The 18,159-nt window shown below is 40.7% G+C and overlaps 1 protein-coding gene across 3 annotated transcripts in view; it reads left to right on the forward strand.

Annotated features, from left to right (window-relative positions):
• MLLT3 (MLLT3 super elongation complex subunit) overlaps nt 1-18,159 on the forward strand; it is a 270,775-nt gene that overhangs the window by 236,173 nt on the left and 16,443 nt on the right. For all 3 annotated transcript variants that reach the window (XM_059656550.1, XM_059656548.1, XM_059656549.1), the window contains exons 6-9: nt 6,057-6,132; nt 8,124-8,253; nt 11,731-11,830; nt 18,036-18,107. In XM_059656550.1, coding sequence (XP_059512533.1) covers nt 6,057-6,132; nt 8,124-8,253; nt 11,731-11,830; nt 18,036-18,107 — 378 coding nt within the window. The remainder of the gene's footprint in view (nt 1-6,056; nt 6,133-8,123; nt 8,254-11,730; nt 11,831-18,035; nt 18,108-18,159) is intronic.

Consider the following 18,159-nt stretch of genomic DNA (forward strand, 5'->3'; position numbering starts at 1 on the left):
TTTATCCAATCTTTTTTTGCATACACCTTCATATATAATAAAGTTTTGTACTTTTAGCATATTTATTTTGAAGCAATTATTAATATAAAACCAAGTGGAAATGAAAGTTCTCTTGTTTCCAGCCTTTTGACAATTCGCTCTTACGTCAGTCTTTTCAGATTAATTTAACCTAAGTGTTATTTTATACCTTTTCAATACTTGTTTGTTTGCTTAACTTTGACCTTAACCTTCTATTGACATAGTTCTCACAATACATTACCTATTCATGGGAATCGAAAAGCAGAATGCATTTATATGAAGAACGTTTTCCACAATTGCTTAGAATGGATGTTATATGTCCTTTTTCTTTACAATTAATTGTATATTTTAAAGTTGAGTTGGGTTATCTTAAGTTTTTTATGGAAGGGAAATTAAATGAGGTAGTCTTTCTTTCACTTTTATTGAGATATAATTGATGTATATTAGTTAAGGTTATAACAGTGATTTGATAACATGTGTATGTTGTGAAATGATTGCCACAATGAGTTTAGTTAACATCTATCAGTCCTTAGAAGTGTCTTTTTTAAAAATTTAAATTCTTTATTGTTTAAAGTATTACATATGTCTCCTTTTTCTCCCATTGACCTTACCCCGGCCATTCCCACCCCCCAACATATGCCCTCAGCGCGCGCCCCCTCCCCCCCCCCGCCACTGTTTGTGTCCATTGGTTATGCTTATATGCATGCATACAAGTTCTTTGGTTGATTTCTTACCCCACCCCCCCGACTTCCCTCTGTGGTTGGACTGTCTGTTCAATGCTTCTATGTCTCTTGATCTATTTTTGTTCATCAGTTTATGTTGTTCATTATATTCCGAAAATGAATGAGATCATGTGATACTTATCTTTCTCTGACTGGCTTATTTTGCTTAGCATAATGCTCTCCAGTTCCACCCATGCTGTTGCAAATGGTAAGAGTTCCTCCTTTTTTACCACAGCATAGTATTCCATTGTGTAGATGTATCACAGTTTTTTAATCCACTCATCTGCTGATGGGCACTTAGGCTGTTTCCAAATCTTAGCTATTGTAAATTGTACTGCATATATCCTTTCTGATTGGTGTTTCTGATCTCTTGGGATATGTTCCTAGAAGTGGGATTACTGGGTCAAATGGGAGTTCCATTTTTAATTTTTTTAAAGAAACTCCATACTGTTTTCTACAGTGGCTGCACCAGTGGTTTTTTTATGGCAGGCAAAAACAAAGTGTCAGATTATAAGTTTTAATGAAGGAAAGATTAAGCTGACAGAACCTAGTACTTAAGTCACTCATGAAAATTGAACAGAAAAGTAAATAAAGTGTATCATATTTGTGTTTTCTTCTTTGAGTAGTACTCTTACTTAACACAGTTTCTCTGGATATTTGTGCAAAGAAAAGATAATTTTTATTGCATGTTTTCCTAAACTAGGTATAAATATGAAAGAAATGGAGCACTGTGTCTAAAATAATTTCTGTTTTACTTGCTACACTATATTCTCCTCTTTCCCCTGATGAAAGGTGTATATTATTCTCTTCCCCTCCCCTTTTTAATTTTGATTGGTTTAAAGATCAAGTTGGACTTGTGTTTATAAATATAGTTGCTTATTAGACAAGATGAAACAACTTTTATCTTCTGATTGCCTAAGGAGGAAGTCTGCTTCCAGTGTTTGGAACCTGGTTTTTACAAGCCTTCTTGTGTGACCTACCTTGACAGGTGTTCTCTTTGAAGCACTTAACTTTTAGGAGTTGTAAACATGTGGTTTTCCTTACTTGTCTTGGACAAAAGTAATCCTCCGTAGAAAATCCATTACAAAATGATTTTGCATAGCCACTTAATGTTGAAGATTGCATTGCAAATCTTGGTACGCCCATTGTTTTGGTAGTAAAGCTTTATCTTGGTTTAGGCCACTGAGGAGTTGGATCTATTGTAAATAATAGTAGCCACCAAAAGGGTGATTAGTTATTATAACAGCAGTGGGCTAGGAGTTTTACTTTATAATACCAATTTAACACTTCTATATGAGCAGTCTTCCTGAAAACATACTAGCAAGCTATAGAATTTGAAATCCTTAAGCCTATACTTTTATCACTTGGGTACACCACTCAAGAAACTTCATGTCTAATGTTTGATTACTCAGAAGGTCAGCTGTGCATGTGCTTTAGGGCATCAGCAAGAAGATACAAAACATTTTTTTAGTGGGGAGAATTTTGATATTCCAAAAGCATGTATCAAATTAGGGGAAAAATCAGAACCTCATTGAAATTCCCCACACTTTGGTTTTGGCACATACACACATAGGGCAAAGAGGGTACCATCATCGTTTCAATCCTGAGGGTCTATGAAGATCTCAATCTAGCCCTGTTTATGTGAATACTAGAGGCCCAGTGTACAAAATTTGTGCATGGGTGTGGTCCCTAGACCTGGCCAGCCATCAAAGCACGAGCATCTGGCATGGAAGGGCAGGTCCCAGCTGACCTCTGGGCCCTGGGCATCACTTGGCTCCCTGGGCCTCAGCACGCCCCTGTCTGCCTGAGTTATTGGGCCCCTGTCGCTGGTAGCCATCTGTGGGGGTGGTGGGTGGGGCAGTTTGGGCCCCCGCTCACACCCACCTTGGCCTGGCTCCACCCACTCACCTGCTCCACCATCCCGCCACTGCTGCCCACTGCCAGGGTGTTCTGCGCCTCCCCCTGGTGATCAGTGCATGTAATAGCAAGAGGTTGAACTGGTTGAACTCGAAGTCGAGGGGACAATTTGCATATTAGACTTTTATTATATAGGATTTTGTAAAGCCCAATAACGTTTCCTAGTTTATATAATCATCCTGGATTTGTGTTTTTGGAGGGTAAATTCGATTTTTTACAAAATAAAATACAGACGTAAGTGAGCTTTTTGGACTGATCAAATGTAAGACTGTGTCAGCCTCATCTAGTAGCAGAATGGCTTTTTTGAGCAGTTAACATCTTGTTGAATTCCCTCCTGGTCTTTCAGGTTAGTTTGAAATCTGTCCACCAGGACACGATTGTACATGCTTTATAAACGTTTTTGTTGAGTGTTAGCTGTATTTTGTCAAGGTGCTTTCTTGCAAAATGCTTTGAAGAGTGTGCAGGGATGCTAACTCTGGATAAATCAATGTTTCCAATTATTCTCATGATGCTTTTTTTCCTTTGATGCCATCTTAAATTGAAGATATATTCAAAAACATTTTGTTTTGGCTTTAGAAAAAAATGTGTGGTTAACCTAGTATGAATGGTGTTCAATCTGGATTTTTCATATCATTTTTAAGCTTTTAAAATATAAACATGCCTGGACCCCCACACCAAACCTATTGAATCAGAATCTCTTGATGTACAGAATCCCTCCACCTGATTCTGATGCGTATTCATGGCTATGAATTTGATCAGCATTCTCTCAAGTCCACTTGGTCCACAGAACAGCAGCGGCAACACCACCTGGGAACTTATAAGAACTTCAGGTTCTCACCCCCATCTCAGACTTTTAAATGAAGCTCTGGGGTGGAGTTCTGAAGGCTAGCGTGTCTGGCAGATGATTCAGTGCCCATGGAAGAGAATCACTTCTTCCATCCAAGGTCTCCGCAGGTCCAAAATTTCACGAGTCCTTATCCTGGTTGTAAAAAGCTTCCAGGACATTTGCTGTTTACCAGTCAACATTTTATCCTTCTCTATCCACCTCTGTTGTATTGAGCTCTCTACTTTAATAGTTTCATTGTTTAAAATGTGCCTTCTGCTATAAACCTCCTCAGATGCTTTGTGGATGAGGCAGAGTGTTAATGGAAAATGTTGAATTTAAAAAGCCTTTTTTCCCCCTGTCGTATTATGTTTTTTACTCTTTGTCAGTTTTCTAATGGTTAGCAACTGTGAAATTATTAACCTTGTTGATGGTTAAGAAGCTAAAAGAAGGCTGCCTGCAGGTTTGGTTCTGGCACGGACATGATGCTGGAGACAGATGGTTCAAGTTTAGCGTGGGGTAGTTGGAGAGATGGCCACCATCCGCCCTTGCTATCCTCGTTAGTGTCATTCCTAGCAAACAGCGCTGGCAGAGTGGCTCCTTTAAGTCCAGTGCAACGCGTGCTGTTCAGACAGGATGGGGACTCAGCTCTCTCCCCTCACTCGAAGGAAACCTTTCTTGGCGCCCAAATGGTTTCCAGAGCTATCCACAAAATAATACCGTGTGCGGACACTTTTCATGGCTGAAAAGAGCAGCTTGGCGAGGGCAAGGAGTACTGTGCAGACCAAGACAGACATGTTTTGCAGCTGGCCATTGCACATAAATGCTAACTGGACGCCCTTTCAGCTGTGTAACTCTCCGTGTTGCCTCACAGTGGAAGAGCCACTCGACAGACATGGAGGGTGCCTCGCATGAGCGTGTATACTTGTAAACCGGCGCTTCTCTGTGGGCCGCAAACAGCAACGTGCAGGACGTTGTACTGCAAATATCAAGGAAATCTTGCCGTGGCGAAGGGTTGGTGGGCCGCCTGCTGCTCATTAGAGGTCCTGTCTGGCTCTTTTCCTGCAGCGTGAGGGGTAGATTGCTGACACCTGTTTTCCCATCCAGCCCGAGGATGTGAAGTGTGCGTTAGGAATGCCTGAAAGTGCTTCCTTGTGTCCCAGTCTGCGAGCTTGGTGTTGCTTGGAGCGGAGGGGGTGGGGGTTCAGTGCCGGGAGGGGAGATGAGAAAAATCAGTGGCGAGACATTGCCGTATAAACAGACCTGAGATTTTCATCCTCATTCAGTGGCTTCTGATTGTGCTCTTAATTTGTCTTCCATATGATGTTGATAAACTTGGTCACCTATGGAGCGAAGTAAAAAGATGTCTCTTGTGCATGAGCATACCTCCAATATTTCTTAAATAACCTGAGCGTGGAGTTGAGACTGTGAGAACATTAGAAATGGGATATAAATAGCCCACACAACCAGATTTATATCAACCATATCAAGGTATTCTAAAATAAATTTGGCCTTAAATATATACGTTTAAAATGTGTTGATGGTATGATCAATTTCTTTGCATAATTCTGAAGAGGTATTTGCTCTTCCCATCCTTACTGGCATATGGTGGGGCAGAGGGCCTAGTGTGCTGCTTTCAGCCACAGATACAGAGGGCTTGCTATATGCAGTACATAATGCTGAGTATGAGGGGTTAACAAGAAGCACAGGACAAAACCCCCACCCCAAATTTTTCAAGTGCTGGCAATCTACTGGAGAGAAATGACACACATCAGAAGTAGCATAATACTGCAGCATATCTGATGAGCACAGAAATGGTCCATATTTTCAGTGGGGGTGGAGGCGGAAGAGAACTCGGAGTTACCAGTCCTTGGGTGGATCAAGGAGGATGTGGCCCTTGTTCTGATGTTAAAGGATGAGGAGAATTCACTAGAGTGAAAGGATGAGGTTTGTGTTTGATGCGCTTTCCCTGCATCAGTAGGCTGTGTGGAATTAAAGGGTTGTTTTCTTTTCTAAAGTAGTGGCAACATTTCCCTCCTGACTCATTGGCGGGACTTGGCCAGGTCTCCTTGTGAACATTGGCCTCCGTTTGTGAACTGTGGATGAATGGGGTTAGGCTTGGGTCATGGCCTTGGACCAGAGTGAAATTAACTAGCTCATAATGTGATTGAACTAATGACCTTGGCCTCATTACCACTGTGTTTTAACCAGATGAGTCAATCAAACATTGCAGAAAGGGTAATCATGGTATCTTTTAGAAAGAGATCTGGATAGTAGTAAACATTGGAGTGAAATCAAAGCCAGGTTCTTTCCTCATGTCATGCCCAGGTGTTTATCTCTTTATCCTTGAGTTTATTTTCTTGTTGCTGCATCTAGTAAAATATAGTGGTCAAAATGAAAGGACACCTGATTCTCCTGGGTTAGTGTACTTGACATAATGCAATATGTTGTCATTTTTCTTATGCAGTGTCGGGCTGCTTTTGCAGAGTACAATATTTTTGAGCAACAATATTATTTCAATACTAATTATATAATATCCCATAACTATATTGATGATGCCTTTCTCTTCTTTAAAGTCTGAACAGCCCAGTCCTGCCAGTTCCAGCTCCAGCTCCAGCTCCAGCTTCACACCGTCCCAGACGAGGCAACAAGGTATCAGCATCTCCCAGGCAAACAACGAGACATTTTTCTCATAAAACATCTTAATGAGTTGATTTATGGCCCATTTTCTACTGTTTTATTATTTGAATGATAACTTGGCTTTTATGTAGTCGTATGTATTTCCCCTAGGAATGCACTTGAGTATTGTTCTGATGCATGAGGCCAGCCTCCAGAAATTCCCCTTTCTCCAGTCCCTGCCATCAGAGTCCCATTTTACAAAAGGATTATAGACACAGCCCATTCCAGGGACTTCCCAGCGGAAATGTGATAGCAAACGCTGGACTTGAAGGTTTTGACATAGAGAAAGCGCTCTTTACTCTTCCTCCTGGACATCTTTCATTTTACTTGTTTATTTTTCTACAGATTAATAAACCTTTTTCTTTGGCAAGTGCTAATTTGTTGAATAATACACACACACACACACACACACACACACACACGGTGTCCCCCAAAATATATACACGCTATGTCTATAAATTCTATTACATTTTGAAAATGAAATGTATTTAAATAAACACTGCCTTTACGATTATTCAAAGTGTATATACATTTTTGGGATGCCCTATATATATTTTTGTTATTCAAACTCAGAAATTTAAATGTTAAGACATTTTTAAAAGAAATGTAAAACAGAACATTGAATATGTTTTTCACTTTCGTGTATGGAAAATCTTCAAATGTGGGGTCCCTTTTAAAAAAATGTAAACATGAAACGTGAAGTTATATCAAGGAATAATTTGTTTTTAAGCATCATGTTGTACATTGCCTTTTCCATTGACCTCACGGAATTCCCGATGGCCTTGTGTGTTTTGAAAGGGATTAAATTGTTGTATGTGTTTGGGCTAAGGCTAAGCTTCCAGGAAAACGTAAAAGACACTGGTCACTGGGCCTATTCAGACTTCTTGTTCCACTGACTTCCAAAGGTATAAGCCCAGCACAAAAGCAGAGAACTTTGGGCTTTGAAGAATGTGAGATGGTGGAGTCAGGACTTATTTTAGAACTGAGTTAGTGGTAGCTCAGATATTTGTATTTGATTAGGCTTTAGGACTTGCCTAATCCAGAATGGAAGTGCCTCTCTTTACAATCTCTTCAGTTAAGATTAAAAGTATCTATCGTGTGTTCATTACATGTAGGGTAGTAAAATGAAAATAAGCCACACTAATGAGTTTTTCAGTGGGTTTATTTTGTTTTGTTTTGTTCGATTCTAGAATAAAATGAGTTATGACTTGATTTATTTTTCTTCAGTCTAATACTAGATACTCTCTTGAATTTTCTGGGCACCTGATTTATTACATAGTTTTATTTATGTAAATATATGCTGGTATTTTGCCAGGAATTTCTTTAAAAGTTAGGTTAAAAATTGGCTGCACAAAATTGTTGTAACTAGACCTTGTGTCCAAGATCAATATGAAGATCAGAGATAGGACATTACACCCTGGAATTGAAATACTTTATAATCTGAACTTGACTGAAATGCTTGCTTGACCTGAAATTGACCTTGAAATAAAAGGAACAGCTAAACCTTAATAGATCAAAAACTACCACACAAAGGCAGCACTGCCAAGAACAAGTTACAACCACGGTGATTTATTAGTCTCAACTTTTCAATACATGGATTAACCTAACAAAACATTCAATTTACTAATAGATCTTTCTGTTTCTTTTTAGGGGAATTTTTTTTTTTTTTTTTTTTTTTTTTTTTTTTTTTTTTTTTTAGGGAAAGAAAATACACAGAAAAACATTCGTAGGAAATAGAATTTTTCTAGTGAACATGTAGGGCATCTATTATGAAAACAGTAGTGTTTTGGCAGGGGTTTCATTCCAGAAACTACTAAATTTGTCTTGTAAATTGTATAAATATATATGGTGATGGTTATTTTAAACCAGTGTTCAGTGCTGGTGAGCATTCCCCCGCGTCTAATATGGCTAAGTGTGTTTGAAGTAGCATGTTTAATTGCCTGTGGTTCTCTGTCATTACTCAGGTCCTTTAAGGTCTATAATGAAAGATCTGCATTCCGACGACAATGAGGAGGAATCAGATGAGGCAGAGGATAATGACAACGACTCCGAAATGGAAAGACCTGTAAATAGAGGAGGCAGCCGAAGTCGCAGGTGAGTGTCTTGAAAGGAAAAAGGTTTCTTGCAATAGAACCAGCCCTTTTTACTATACCAACTAGTGAAACCACAGCCAAGGTGTGAAACACCAAAACACTGGCAGTAAATGGTCACATTTGTTTTAACTTGGGGCACTTTGGCATGCTTGCACTCACTTCTACAGGGAACTGTTTATTCCTTTTATCAGAAGGGAGAGGTTTTCCCTTTAAGAATTTTATAGGGAAAATGTCCTATTAGATGTCCTTTTAAAATATATATATAATTTTTTCTTGATTTCAGAGAGGAAGAGAAAGGGAGAGATGGACACATCAATGATGAGAGAGAATCATTGATTGGCTGCCTCCTGCACACCCGCCACTGGTGGTTGAGGTGGCAACCAGGGCATGTGCCCAACCTGGAATCTCACCATGACCTCCCTCCTGGTTCATAGGTCAACACTCAACCACTGAGCCACACTGGCCAGGCTAGAAGTCCTTGTTCTTGAAAGTATATGCCAAGGTGGCAGGCCTGATTGCTGAACTAAGCTCTGTTTTCATTGGAAGAGTTTGTATAGATCCATTGCTGTAGGTAGTCTCAGAATTTGAGGAAACGTGTTTGCTGTTTGTAGCTAGAAATACATAATTGGTGTCAGTGAATTATGTGTGTGACCTAATTAAAATGAGGATCACCTGTGTGTTTTCCAGAAAATAAATTCCTTTTAAGTGTGCTGACAATTAGGTTCCTTAAGTAGCTTTAATGCTTTGAGGCATAATTCCACATTATAAGATGGTAATTCATGTCACTTATAATTAATAGTCAGCTTGAAATTGCCTTGAGGATTTTATTTCTTTATCATGAGGAAAACAAATAGGCATGCTTACTTTAATGTGTTTTGAGTAGAAAAAAAATGAATGTACTTGAACTTAAAATCCAATTACATTTTTAATATATTGCAGTAAATCTTTTCCCATTATTCATTACAATTCAGAAGGCTCTAAAATTGCTAAAAGTAATGTGATCTGAACCCAAACTGGACAGACCATGTTTCCCAAATGGTAATTTCTGAGTGTCCTTTTAGCAGAGGCTCCTCAGCGTCCCCCAATACTTCTTTCCCTACCTTGCTTGTCTCCCAAATTCATCTGTCTGTATTCAATTTATTTTTAGGTATATTTTTATTGATTTCAGAGAGGAAGAGAGAGGGAGAGATAGAAACATCAATTGATTGGCTGCCTCATGCACACCCCCTACTGGGGCTTGAGCCCGCAACCCAGCATGTGCCCTTGACCAGAATTGAACCCTTCAGTCCGCAGGCCAACGCTCTATTCACTGAGCCAAACCGTCTAGGGCTGTGTTCATTTTAAACAGGAGAAAACAAGGAACCTTATGGCCCTGGCCTTATATCATTTCCCTTCAGAAGTCTTTAATTTTATACGAAGGACAACTGCTAGGGCAAAAAGACCTAAAAATGGACTGAAACTTCGAGGGGGGGGGGCGTATTGATAACAATCAAAATCCTGACCACTGGCTGCTCTCAGTTTTAGCTGATGAAAAACTCTTGACCTATTTAGACAATTACCCAAGTTATTGTTATTGAGAAGATCTAGATACTGTGATCAGCTATTGCCCACCCACTTCGCGTCCCATCCCCTGAGTCAGTGTGGGTCAGATCGGACACGTTGGCGAGCCGTCCGATGCCGGGCACATTGCTGGAGGCGCTCTCCTTTTTCCCCTGCCCAACACGTGCCGTTAGCACAGCAGAGCCAGTGTAACATTTGATCTTCGCTGCACTTGTGAAGTCTCAACTGCTTAATCAGTTTAACTACTCAGCCTTCCACTTCAGTCAAGGAGCATTTTAAAGCAGCGCTTCAGCTGAACACTTCATTAATGTAATTTAGTTAAGAAAAACAAGTTCTATCCGTTTTTGCTAAAAGGCTGTCCCAGTATCCTTTTCATTTCCAATCTTGTATCTTGTCTATCTGAATATATTATAGAGCTAGAATGTGATTGCCTATTCAGAGGGAGAGGAAAACCGTCCAGATTTCTAAAGCGTTTTGTGTTTCTGAGAAGAATATTACATTAGGTTCCTGTATCACGGAAGAGAGGGAGCAAACACAGAAGGGCATTTCTGAAGGAGGACATGCAGTCAGCAGAGTAGAATAAAGAAATGTCTCCTACTTCGGCTAGAAGAAAATCCCGTTGTGTTCTGAAAAGAAAACAGTAGGGAAGTGGGTGCTATTTTTATTGTCTTTAGTTGTTGAAAGATACCATTGTATTTTTCTAAAGCATAATTCCACATTAGAAGATGGTGATTCATATCACTTACAATTCCACATTCTCTGTACTGCTCTAGTATATTCCCAATGAATTGTTTCAGTGGTCAGACCTAAGGACACAGTAGACCTGAGTGGCCGTGGTTCCAGCATGAGAAGCTTCACACATCCCATCCTCAGATGTCTCCCGAGCTGTCAGTCATGCAAGGGTGTTGTCCACATTCTTTTTAGCAGTTGCTTCCACTCCTGAAATCTGTATTTTAGCTATATTTGTAAAATTTTCACCTGTCGCAAAGTGGCAGGGGGAAAGGGAATGAAAAGGTAGTAACTTACAAACTGTGTAATTTAGTTGACCCTCTGCAAGCTTGGGTGACCTGCTTGATGGTAGTAGGCGGGTGGAGCTGGAGCAGAGAGATAAATGAATAAATGAGGCTGCTACACTTAGTGGCTGAGAACCAGCTTTGGGTTACATTGCTTGGGTTTGACCCTAAAGCAGTGATGGCGAACCTATGACATGCATGTCAGAGGTGACACGCGAACTCATTTTTTTGGTTGATTTTTCTGTGTTAAATGGCATTTAAATATATAAAATAAATATCAAAAATATAAGTCTTTGTTTTACTATGGTTGAAAATATCAAAAAATTTCTATATGTGACACGGCACCAGAGTTAAGTTAGGGTTTTTCAAAATGCTGGCATGCCGAGCTCAAAAGGTTCGCCATCACTGCCCGAAAGGAACCACTTTTACTTTTGTGACCCTAGGTCAGTGGTCAGCAAACTGCGGCTCGCCAGCCACATCCGGCTCTTTGGCCCCTTGAGTGTGACTCTTCCACAAAATACCGACTTCCGTGCATGGGCCACGAAGTTTCAATCGCATTGTACATGCACGCCCACACGTGGTATTTTGTGGAGGAGCCACACTCAAGGGGCCAAAGAGCCGCATGTGGCTCATGAGCCGCAGTTTGCCGACCGCTGCCCTAGGTGAGTGACCTGGTCTCTCCTACTCTCAGTTTTCTCATCTGTGAAATAGGGATCATTACATGAAAAATAGCAGGTTAACACACAACACAGTTCCAGATGCAAAGGAAGCGTTGATACGGGTAGCGGTTGTAGAAATTAAAGAACGTTTTCAAGACACAGAGTATTTACATACTTCACTCTCTGCACCGTTTCCATAGATTTCGTCTGTATTGATGCATATGACTTCTCTCTGTTTCTTTTCAGAGTTAGCTTAAGCGATGGCAGCGATAGTGAGAGCAGTTCTGCTTCTTCGCCCCTACACCACGAACCCCCGCCACCTTTATTAAAAACCAACAACAACCAGGTAAGTCACTGGGTTTGCACTGTTCAGGACTGAAATGTGACCACTTTACAAAGCACACAAAACTTTTTACCCCTTAATTGTAAACAAAGTTCCTCTTGATCTCAAATAAATGGTAATGGACAACCTTAGAAATAAACACGCAGTTAGGGTTACGTAAACTTCTGTTGTCATGAAAAGCATGTTCCATTCAATGGGCCAATTAGATGCAAGAAGGAAAGGAGTGGTGACAAAAATGCTGCCCCTTTACTCTTGATTGCTATATATTCTTGATTTCTATATCTTTTCCCCCTTTACAGTAAGTAAGCGACTTAATGAATTAGGAAGATAGGACCTGTAGACTAATAGAAAGCCTGGTTCTTTCTTTTACTATCTGACAGTAGTTTACTGGTGGGAAATTAACTTGAACTGTGGATCCTTGGTTTCCTCATCTGTACACGGGGATGTTAATACCCACCTTGCTGGTTATTAGGAGGATGAGAAATAATACACGTGAAGAGCACCAGGTAGTACCCATAACTACCTGGCACTCGGTTTGATGGCAGAGGTTTGTTACTCTACATGCTCTGCCTCTGTGTGCTTATCCAGGAAAAGAGGACCATCACTTGGGAGTGTATGTTTGTTAATAAAGTGCACAGTAAATAATGGTCATTATCCTTGTTGTTACAATCGAGCTAAAGGAAAGCTTATTAATTTGATAGTTTACTCAAAGCTTATTAATTTGATAGTTTACTGTTTGGATAAGGTCTAGGCAGGACTTTTGAAAGCTATGATGAAGAGCTTTTCTTAAATGATTAAGATTGGGATATTTTAAGTGCTTACTAATATAAACTTTTTTCAAAAAATCATGAATATTGTAAAAGCCTCATTGTGCATTGAGTTGATAACTCTCATTACCGAAGCTTATCCTTGTCTCTTTGTGTAGATTCTCAGTGACCTCTCCAATAATTGCTTAATGCAAGTTACCGTGTGAATATTATTACTTTGAAAATGAAAGAGCTGCATTTTCCTAAGATTATTCTGTTTCACAGGTGTCCTACAATTTCAAATGGCCCTTGCCCTTGAATTTGGATCTTTGTTTTGTTAGGAAAATGTCATTTTCCAGCTGAAGACTTTTTCTTTTTGACTTTTGTGTGAAGCATAAGCAAAGATCTCCTAAAATGTAAAATTCCTCGTTTATAATGTTTCTCTACATCTTAAAGCCCTCATGATTAAGTAGGAATAATATCAGTGATCTTTACCTCACCAACTCCAGTTCAGCTGCTGTTTCTTTGTGTCCATCATATGAGTGCAAGCCCTACCTCATCATCTGTTACAGACAGGCTATCAAGGAGTTAGTGCATTCTTATTCGTACCCTACTCCCTATAGTTCACGCATTTCCCCATCTCCAGTGCCAGCCAAGCCCAGGGCCCACCAGCTTTCGCCTCTGACCTGGCTGCCCAGCACCACAAGTGAAGCATCTTCAGGGGAAGTGAAGGCTCAGGGCATAACCATCATCACCAACCAGTTGGCTAACTGGATAACATGGAATTCTTTTGTAAACTTGTGCTTCAGCATGAGCTGACAAAACAGTAGAATTCGAACCTTGAATATGTTTTTCCATGCAATTTAATCTGACTTAGCTCCCATGTGTGGTGTCGTAGACTCGGGCTGTTTCACAGGCTGCGGCGGCAGCAATGCCAGGAGCGAAGGGCATTCGTTCTGCTTTCCTGCCCTCACGAGGCCCCTTCAGCATCTTTCCCAGTCAGGGTTAAGTCTGTGCTTGCTAAATAAGTGCAGCTCCAACAAGCCCCTCTCTTGCCTTTCAAACCTAATAGCCGCCCCTACACCCTACCTGGATGGGCGACCTTGAGCTGAGCCTGGCTTCAGAGAAAGGTCTGAATTCTTCATCACACTGCTCCTTTTTTTTTTTTTTGCAACCTGTCTAGCAAAACAAGAACAAAAATGAATAGAATCATTTATCTCGAGAGGGTAAGAATTACTTTATCTGATTAAACAGCATACCACTGGCTCCTTGGCATATGTTTATTCAACAAATGTAGCTTCACACATGTGAATCATCAATCTGTCAGGAATACTCAGTTATATGTCACTTTCTCCATGCGCTTATAAGCATAATAAGAAAGTCCATATGCTTTCACTTTTCGCTAGTCGGGGCTAGAAAAATACACGTACCACAAGAACGCTTCCCTCCTTGGAGCCATCTCTTGGAGCTGAGAGCGAGAAAAGCTTTTTAAAACTTGTGTAGTATTGTTTCTTAACCCCTCAAATCACCCGCAGTGGGCCAGGTGTGATGCTGTCCCTTTAAATCAGTGTCCTAGAACTTTGTAAAAACTTTCTAGTCTTCTTACCCGTCTTCCTTAATTCCTCACGCCTCAGAAGTGAAATAGTAAACAATTCTTAAAAATCTAAAAGTCTATAAATTTCACCCTGGAATGTCTTTTCAGCCTTATATTTGAGTGTGGGGGTGTGATTCACTGAGGTTTCACATCAAATAAACTAGACAGGAACATACTGGGAAGGCCTAACTGAACTAGGACAACTCAGTTGCCTTCTTTCATGCCCCTTCGCTGTTCTCTGCACATTGATAATGACCGCTCGGGTTTCTGTAAATTAGCAGGCAACGCTGAGTTTTCCTTACCTTTCCTCAAAATCTCCCAGGGCTGAAGGAAGAAGGAAAGTGCTAATTGAGTCAAACATTTTCTAACTATTGGGGGAAAAAGTGGACAGAGAGACAGTCACATGTCAACAAAGCAAGTAATTAACCCGAGTATTGTTAGGAGCAACTAGAGATCATTAACATGAATGCCCTATCAGCAGAGGATCCATCTGCTGAATAAATTGAGTTGTCAGTCCTCACAAAGGGATACAGAAAAAAATAATAATCCTGAAATTTTAATTCTCAAGCCGTGTCCTCAGATTAAGGATAGAAGTGCAACTAGCCAGAGTTCTATTTTCAGACACTGCCCTGTGTATAAATATGACGCATCTCCCAAGTCTGGGCGGCTGTTCCCTCAGTACAACTTCATAGGAAATCGTAGCGAATGCTGTGCTGTTCAAACTGGATATGGTTTTGTGTGTATGTGTGTGGTTTTGTTTGTTTGTTTGTTTGTTTTACGTCAAACCTTCCTTATGTGAATTTCAAACAAAATCAAAATTCCAGATCCTTTTTGGCTGAAAGTACGGACGGGCAGGAGGCGAGAGGGGCCTTGAAAGAAAGAAGGGATCCATGGGACCTGAGTTAATATTCAGAATATCATAAATCACCTATGCGCCTGCAAGGCACATTGAATGAAATTAAAGAGTCTATCCAGTTAGACTGGTTTGAAATAAGCCCGTGGAAGACAAGGTGCTGTACTTTTATATTCTGGAGTCATTTCCTCAAAGATAAGAAATGATCATAAATAAAACAATTGTCTACAGCATGGCTCAGCTCCCTCAGAATGAGGTTTTGACAAAGCTGTTTATTTTGGAGCGGGGAGAGATCAAAGGAGGAAGATTAGCTGAGGCCTCTCGGGCAGCCACTCGGTAACTTGAGGCGGGTCACTGACACCCGGAGCTTTTGTTCCTGCCACTGCAGCTTCAGAAGAAAGAAACTAGGATTTCAATGTAGTTTGGCCTTCTGTGCTGTCGCACTTTCGGAATGTGCAGGGTGGGACTTCGGGCCTCACAATGTCCTGTGTGTTTTCTGCTTTGAAGAGGAGGTGGTAGAACTCTCCAAGCCTAGTGAGCAAAGTTCCGTTGCAAATACAGTTTCTCAGTCCCTTTGACCCCTGGGGTGCTGTAAGTTGGGGATGGAGGGGGAATGGGCAGGGTGGGATATGGGAACAAAATTCAGTTTTCTAATGCACCAGGCAGGCAGGCAGGCACTGGTTCTTTCTCTTGCCTGGAATCGCAGCAGATTGTCTCCGCGGCTTTGCCCGGCCCTGTATCTGAGTTGGCGAGGAGTGCCATCTACTGACCTACTTACTCCTAGGTCTCTGAGCTGGAGTTTTCCCGTGGGGTCTCATTTCCAACAACAATAGAGAGAAGGAAATTCTGAATGTGGTGGAGTATTTGGTTTCCTTTACAGTGGACCATGTTTTTAAAAAAAATCCCCCTGCTTCTGCTGCTAAGGAATTTCCTTGTACTGCCAACAGGACCGTACTAGTATTTTAAGTCAGCCTGGTCATCTGCTTATCTTAATGTTAAAAACGAATGAAGGTAATTCTTAGGAAAGACTCTGCTAGAAAGAGGCTCACTTCTTACCCGTGCATTATTCTAAATTCAAAGGAAATATATACCCTTCTAGAAGTATTTGGTCTTTCCTAGAATGTCATGGTCCTATCCCCAAAAGGTGAAATGTTTAGTAGTATAAAATTTTACAGCTGAATGGGTATCTGGACATTATCTTGTTCACCTCTGTCATTTCATCTCATTTTTTTTTTTTTGAGGCCCCAAAAATGTTAAATGAAAGGGCTAGGACCTGAACTTAGGTTTCTGAGCCCAATCAGGGCTCTTTCAAATACAAATTAAAAGTGGATTCATTTAAAAATTTCCTTTGTGTTATGGAATATGGAAGACCTTTGAATGGGACTGTGGTGTGTGTGTGTAAGCAGAGAATGGATAAAGAGAACAATAGGAATATGAACCTTCTTAAATATGCTTTATTTGGTATTTTCCTCCTTAATATTAGTTTTATATTATAACAGCTCACTTGATAATGAGGTCATAATGAAAAGACAAATTACTTTGCTTTTTATGTTTATACTAGAGGCCCGGTGCACAAGATTTGTGTACTGGGGGTGGAGGGTCCAACTGCTGGCTTAGGCGTGGGGAGCGGGCCTAAGCTGGCAGCTGGACATCCTTAGTGCTCCTATAGAGGTGGGAGAGGCTCCCGCCACCACTGCTGTGCTCGCCAGGCATGAGCCCAGCTTCTGGGCTTCTGGCTGAGCGGCGCTCCCCCTGTGGGAGTGCACTGACAACCAGGGGCCTGCCCCTGTGTTGAGCATCTGTCCCCTGGTGGTCAGTGCATGTCATAGCAACCGATGGTTCCTCCGCTTGGTCAATTTGCATATTAGCCTTTTATTACATAGGATACATTTGTTAACACTCAACAATAAATTCAGTGATTTTTAGCCATTTTAAGCAAGAGCCATTAAAAAATATATTCTTCATAATCTTCAGTTTTGCAGATTCTAAGAAATCAACTGTATTTATTAAATAATAATTTGGTTTTTCTTAATTGGAAACCTAGCTTTCTAGAGAAGCTTATGAACAGTATGCAAAACAACTGTTGCCTAAGCTGTAATTGGTTCACATGAAAGGCAGGGCACCTGGTATTTTATCATGGGTAAAGACATTATTTCTTGAAACACAGAAGATAGTCCTGGCATTTTATTTCTTGAGTTGGAGGATCCCAAGTTGGAAACAGCCAGTGTCACCGACGACCATCTTTATTTCCAAAGCTGCATCAACTTAGTGGATATGAGTAATTTTTTTTTAAATCCTCACCCAAGAGTATGTTTAGTTAGAGAGGGAGAGAGAGAGGGAGGGAGGGAGGAGAGAGAGAGAGAGAGAGAGAGAGAGAGAGAGAGAGAGAGAGAGAGAGAGATATCGGTTGCCTGCCTCCCATACATGCCCTAACCAGGGATCGAACCCACAACCTGGTGTATGCCCTGACTGGGAATTGACTGGGAAAGGACCTGCAACCTTTTGGTGTACAGGACGATGCTCCAACTGAGCCCTCAGCCAAGGCAATATGAGTAATATTTAGAATATGAAAGTCAGGTACTAAAAAGGGCATTTGAAATTTTGTTTTATCATCTCTAACGTACGGAGCACTGGTAGTCATGCTGAAACTGCAGAATGAATAAGAAAAAATTCTTGCCCAAGGGAACTATAATCCAGTAGGACTCAGCTGCTGTACATGTGTGTGTGTGTGTTGTCACAAAGCAGCGGCCTTGGAAGCTTCGATCAATTTCCTTATTGTCAACTTTTAAAAAAAAAAATCTCTATTGCCCTGACTCAGCATTTTAGATGTAAGTAATTCATTTTCCCAGAAAAAGTAATATTAGAAGAAAAGAAAAAAAAATGTATAGAGGAGAAATGCTATTTGGAAAATGATGTTATCCTGTGACATTTCATCCATAAGTGCCTTTGTTCGGGTGGCTGGTTAACTAAGAAGTGCTTGAAATCAAATTTAACAGTGTTCTCTTGGATCCCTAGATTCTTGAAGTGAAAAGTCCAATAAAGCAAAGCAAATCAGATAAGCAGATAAAGAATGGCGAATGTGACAAGGTAGGTTTCCAGTGCGTTCTCCAAGTGCCACAGCACTGACATGTCCTGTTTC

Source organism: Myotis daubentonii, chromosome 11 (genome assembly GCF_963259705.1).
Source record: "Myotis daubentonii chromosome 11, mMyoDau2.1, whole genome shotgun sequence".
Taxonomy (NCBI): Eukaryota; Metazoa; Chordata; class Mammalia; order Chiroptera; family Vespertilionidae; genus Myotis; species Myotis daubentonii.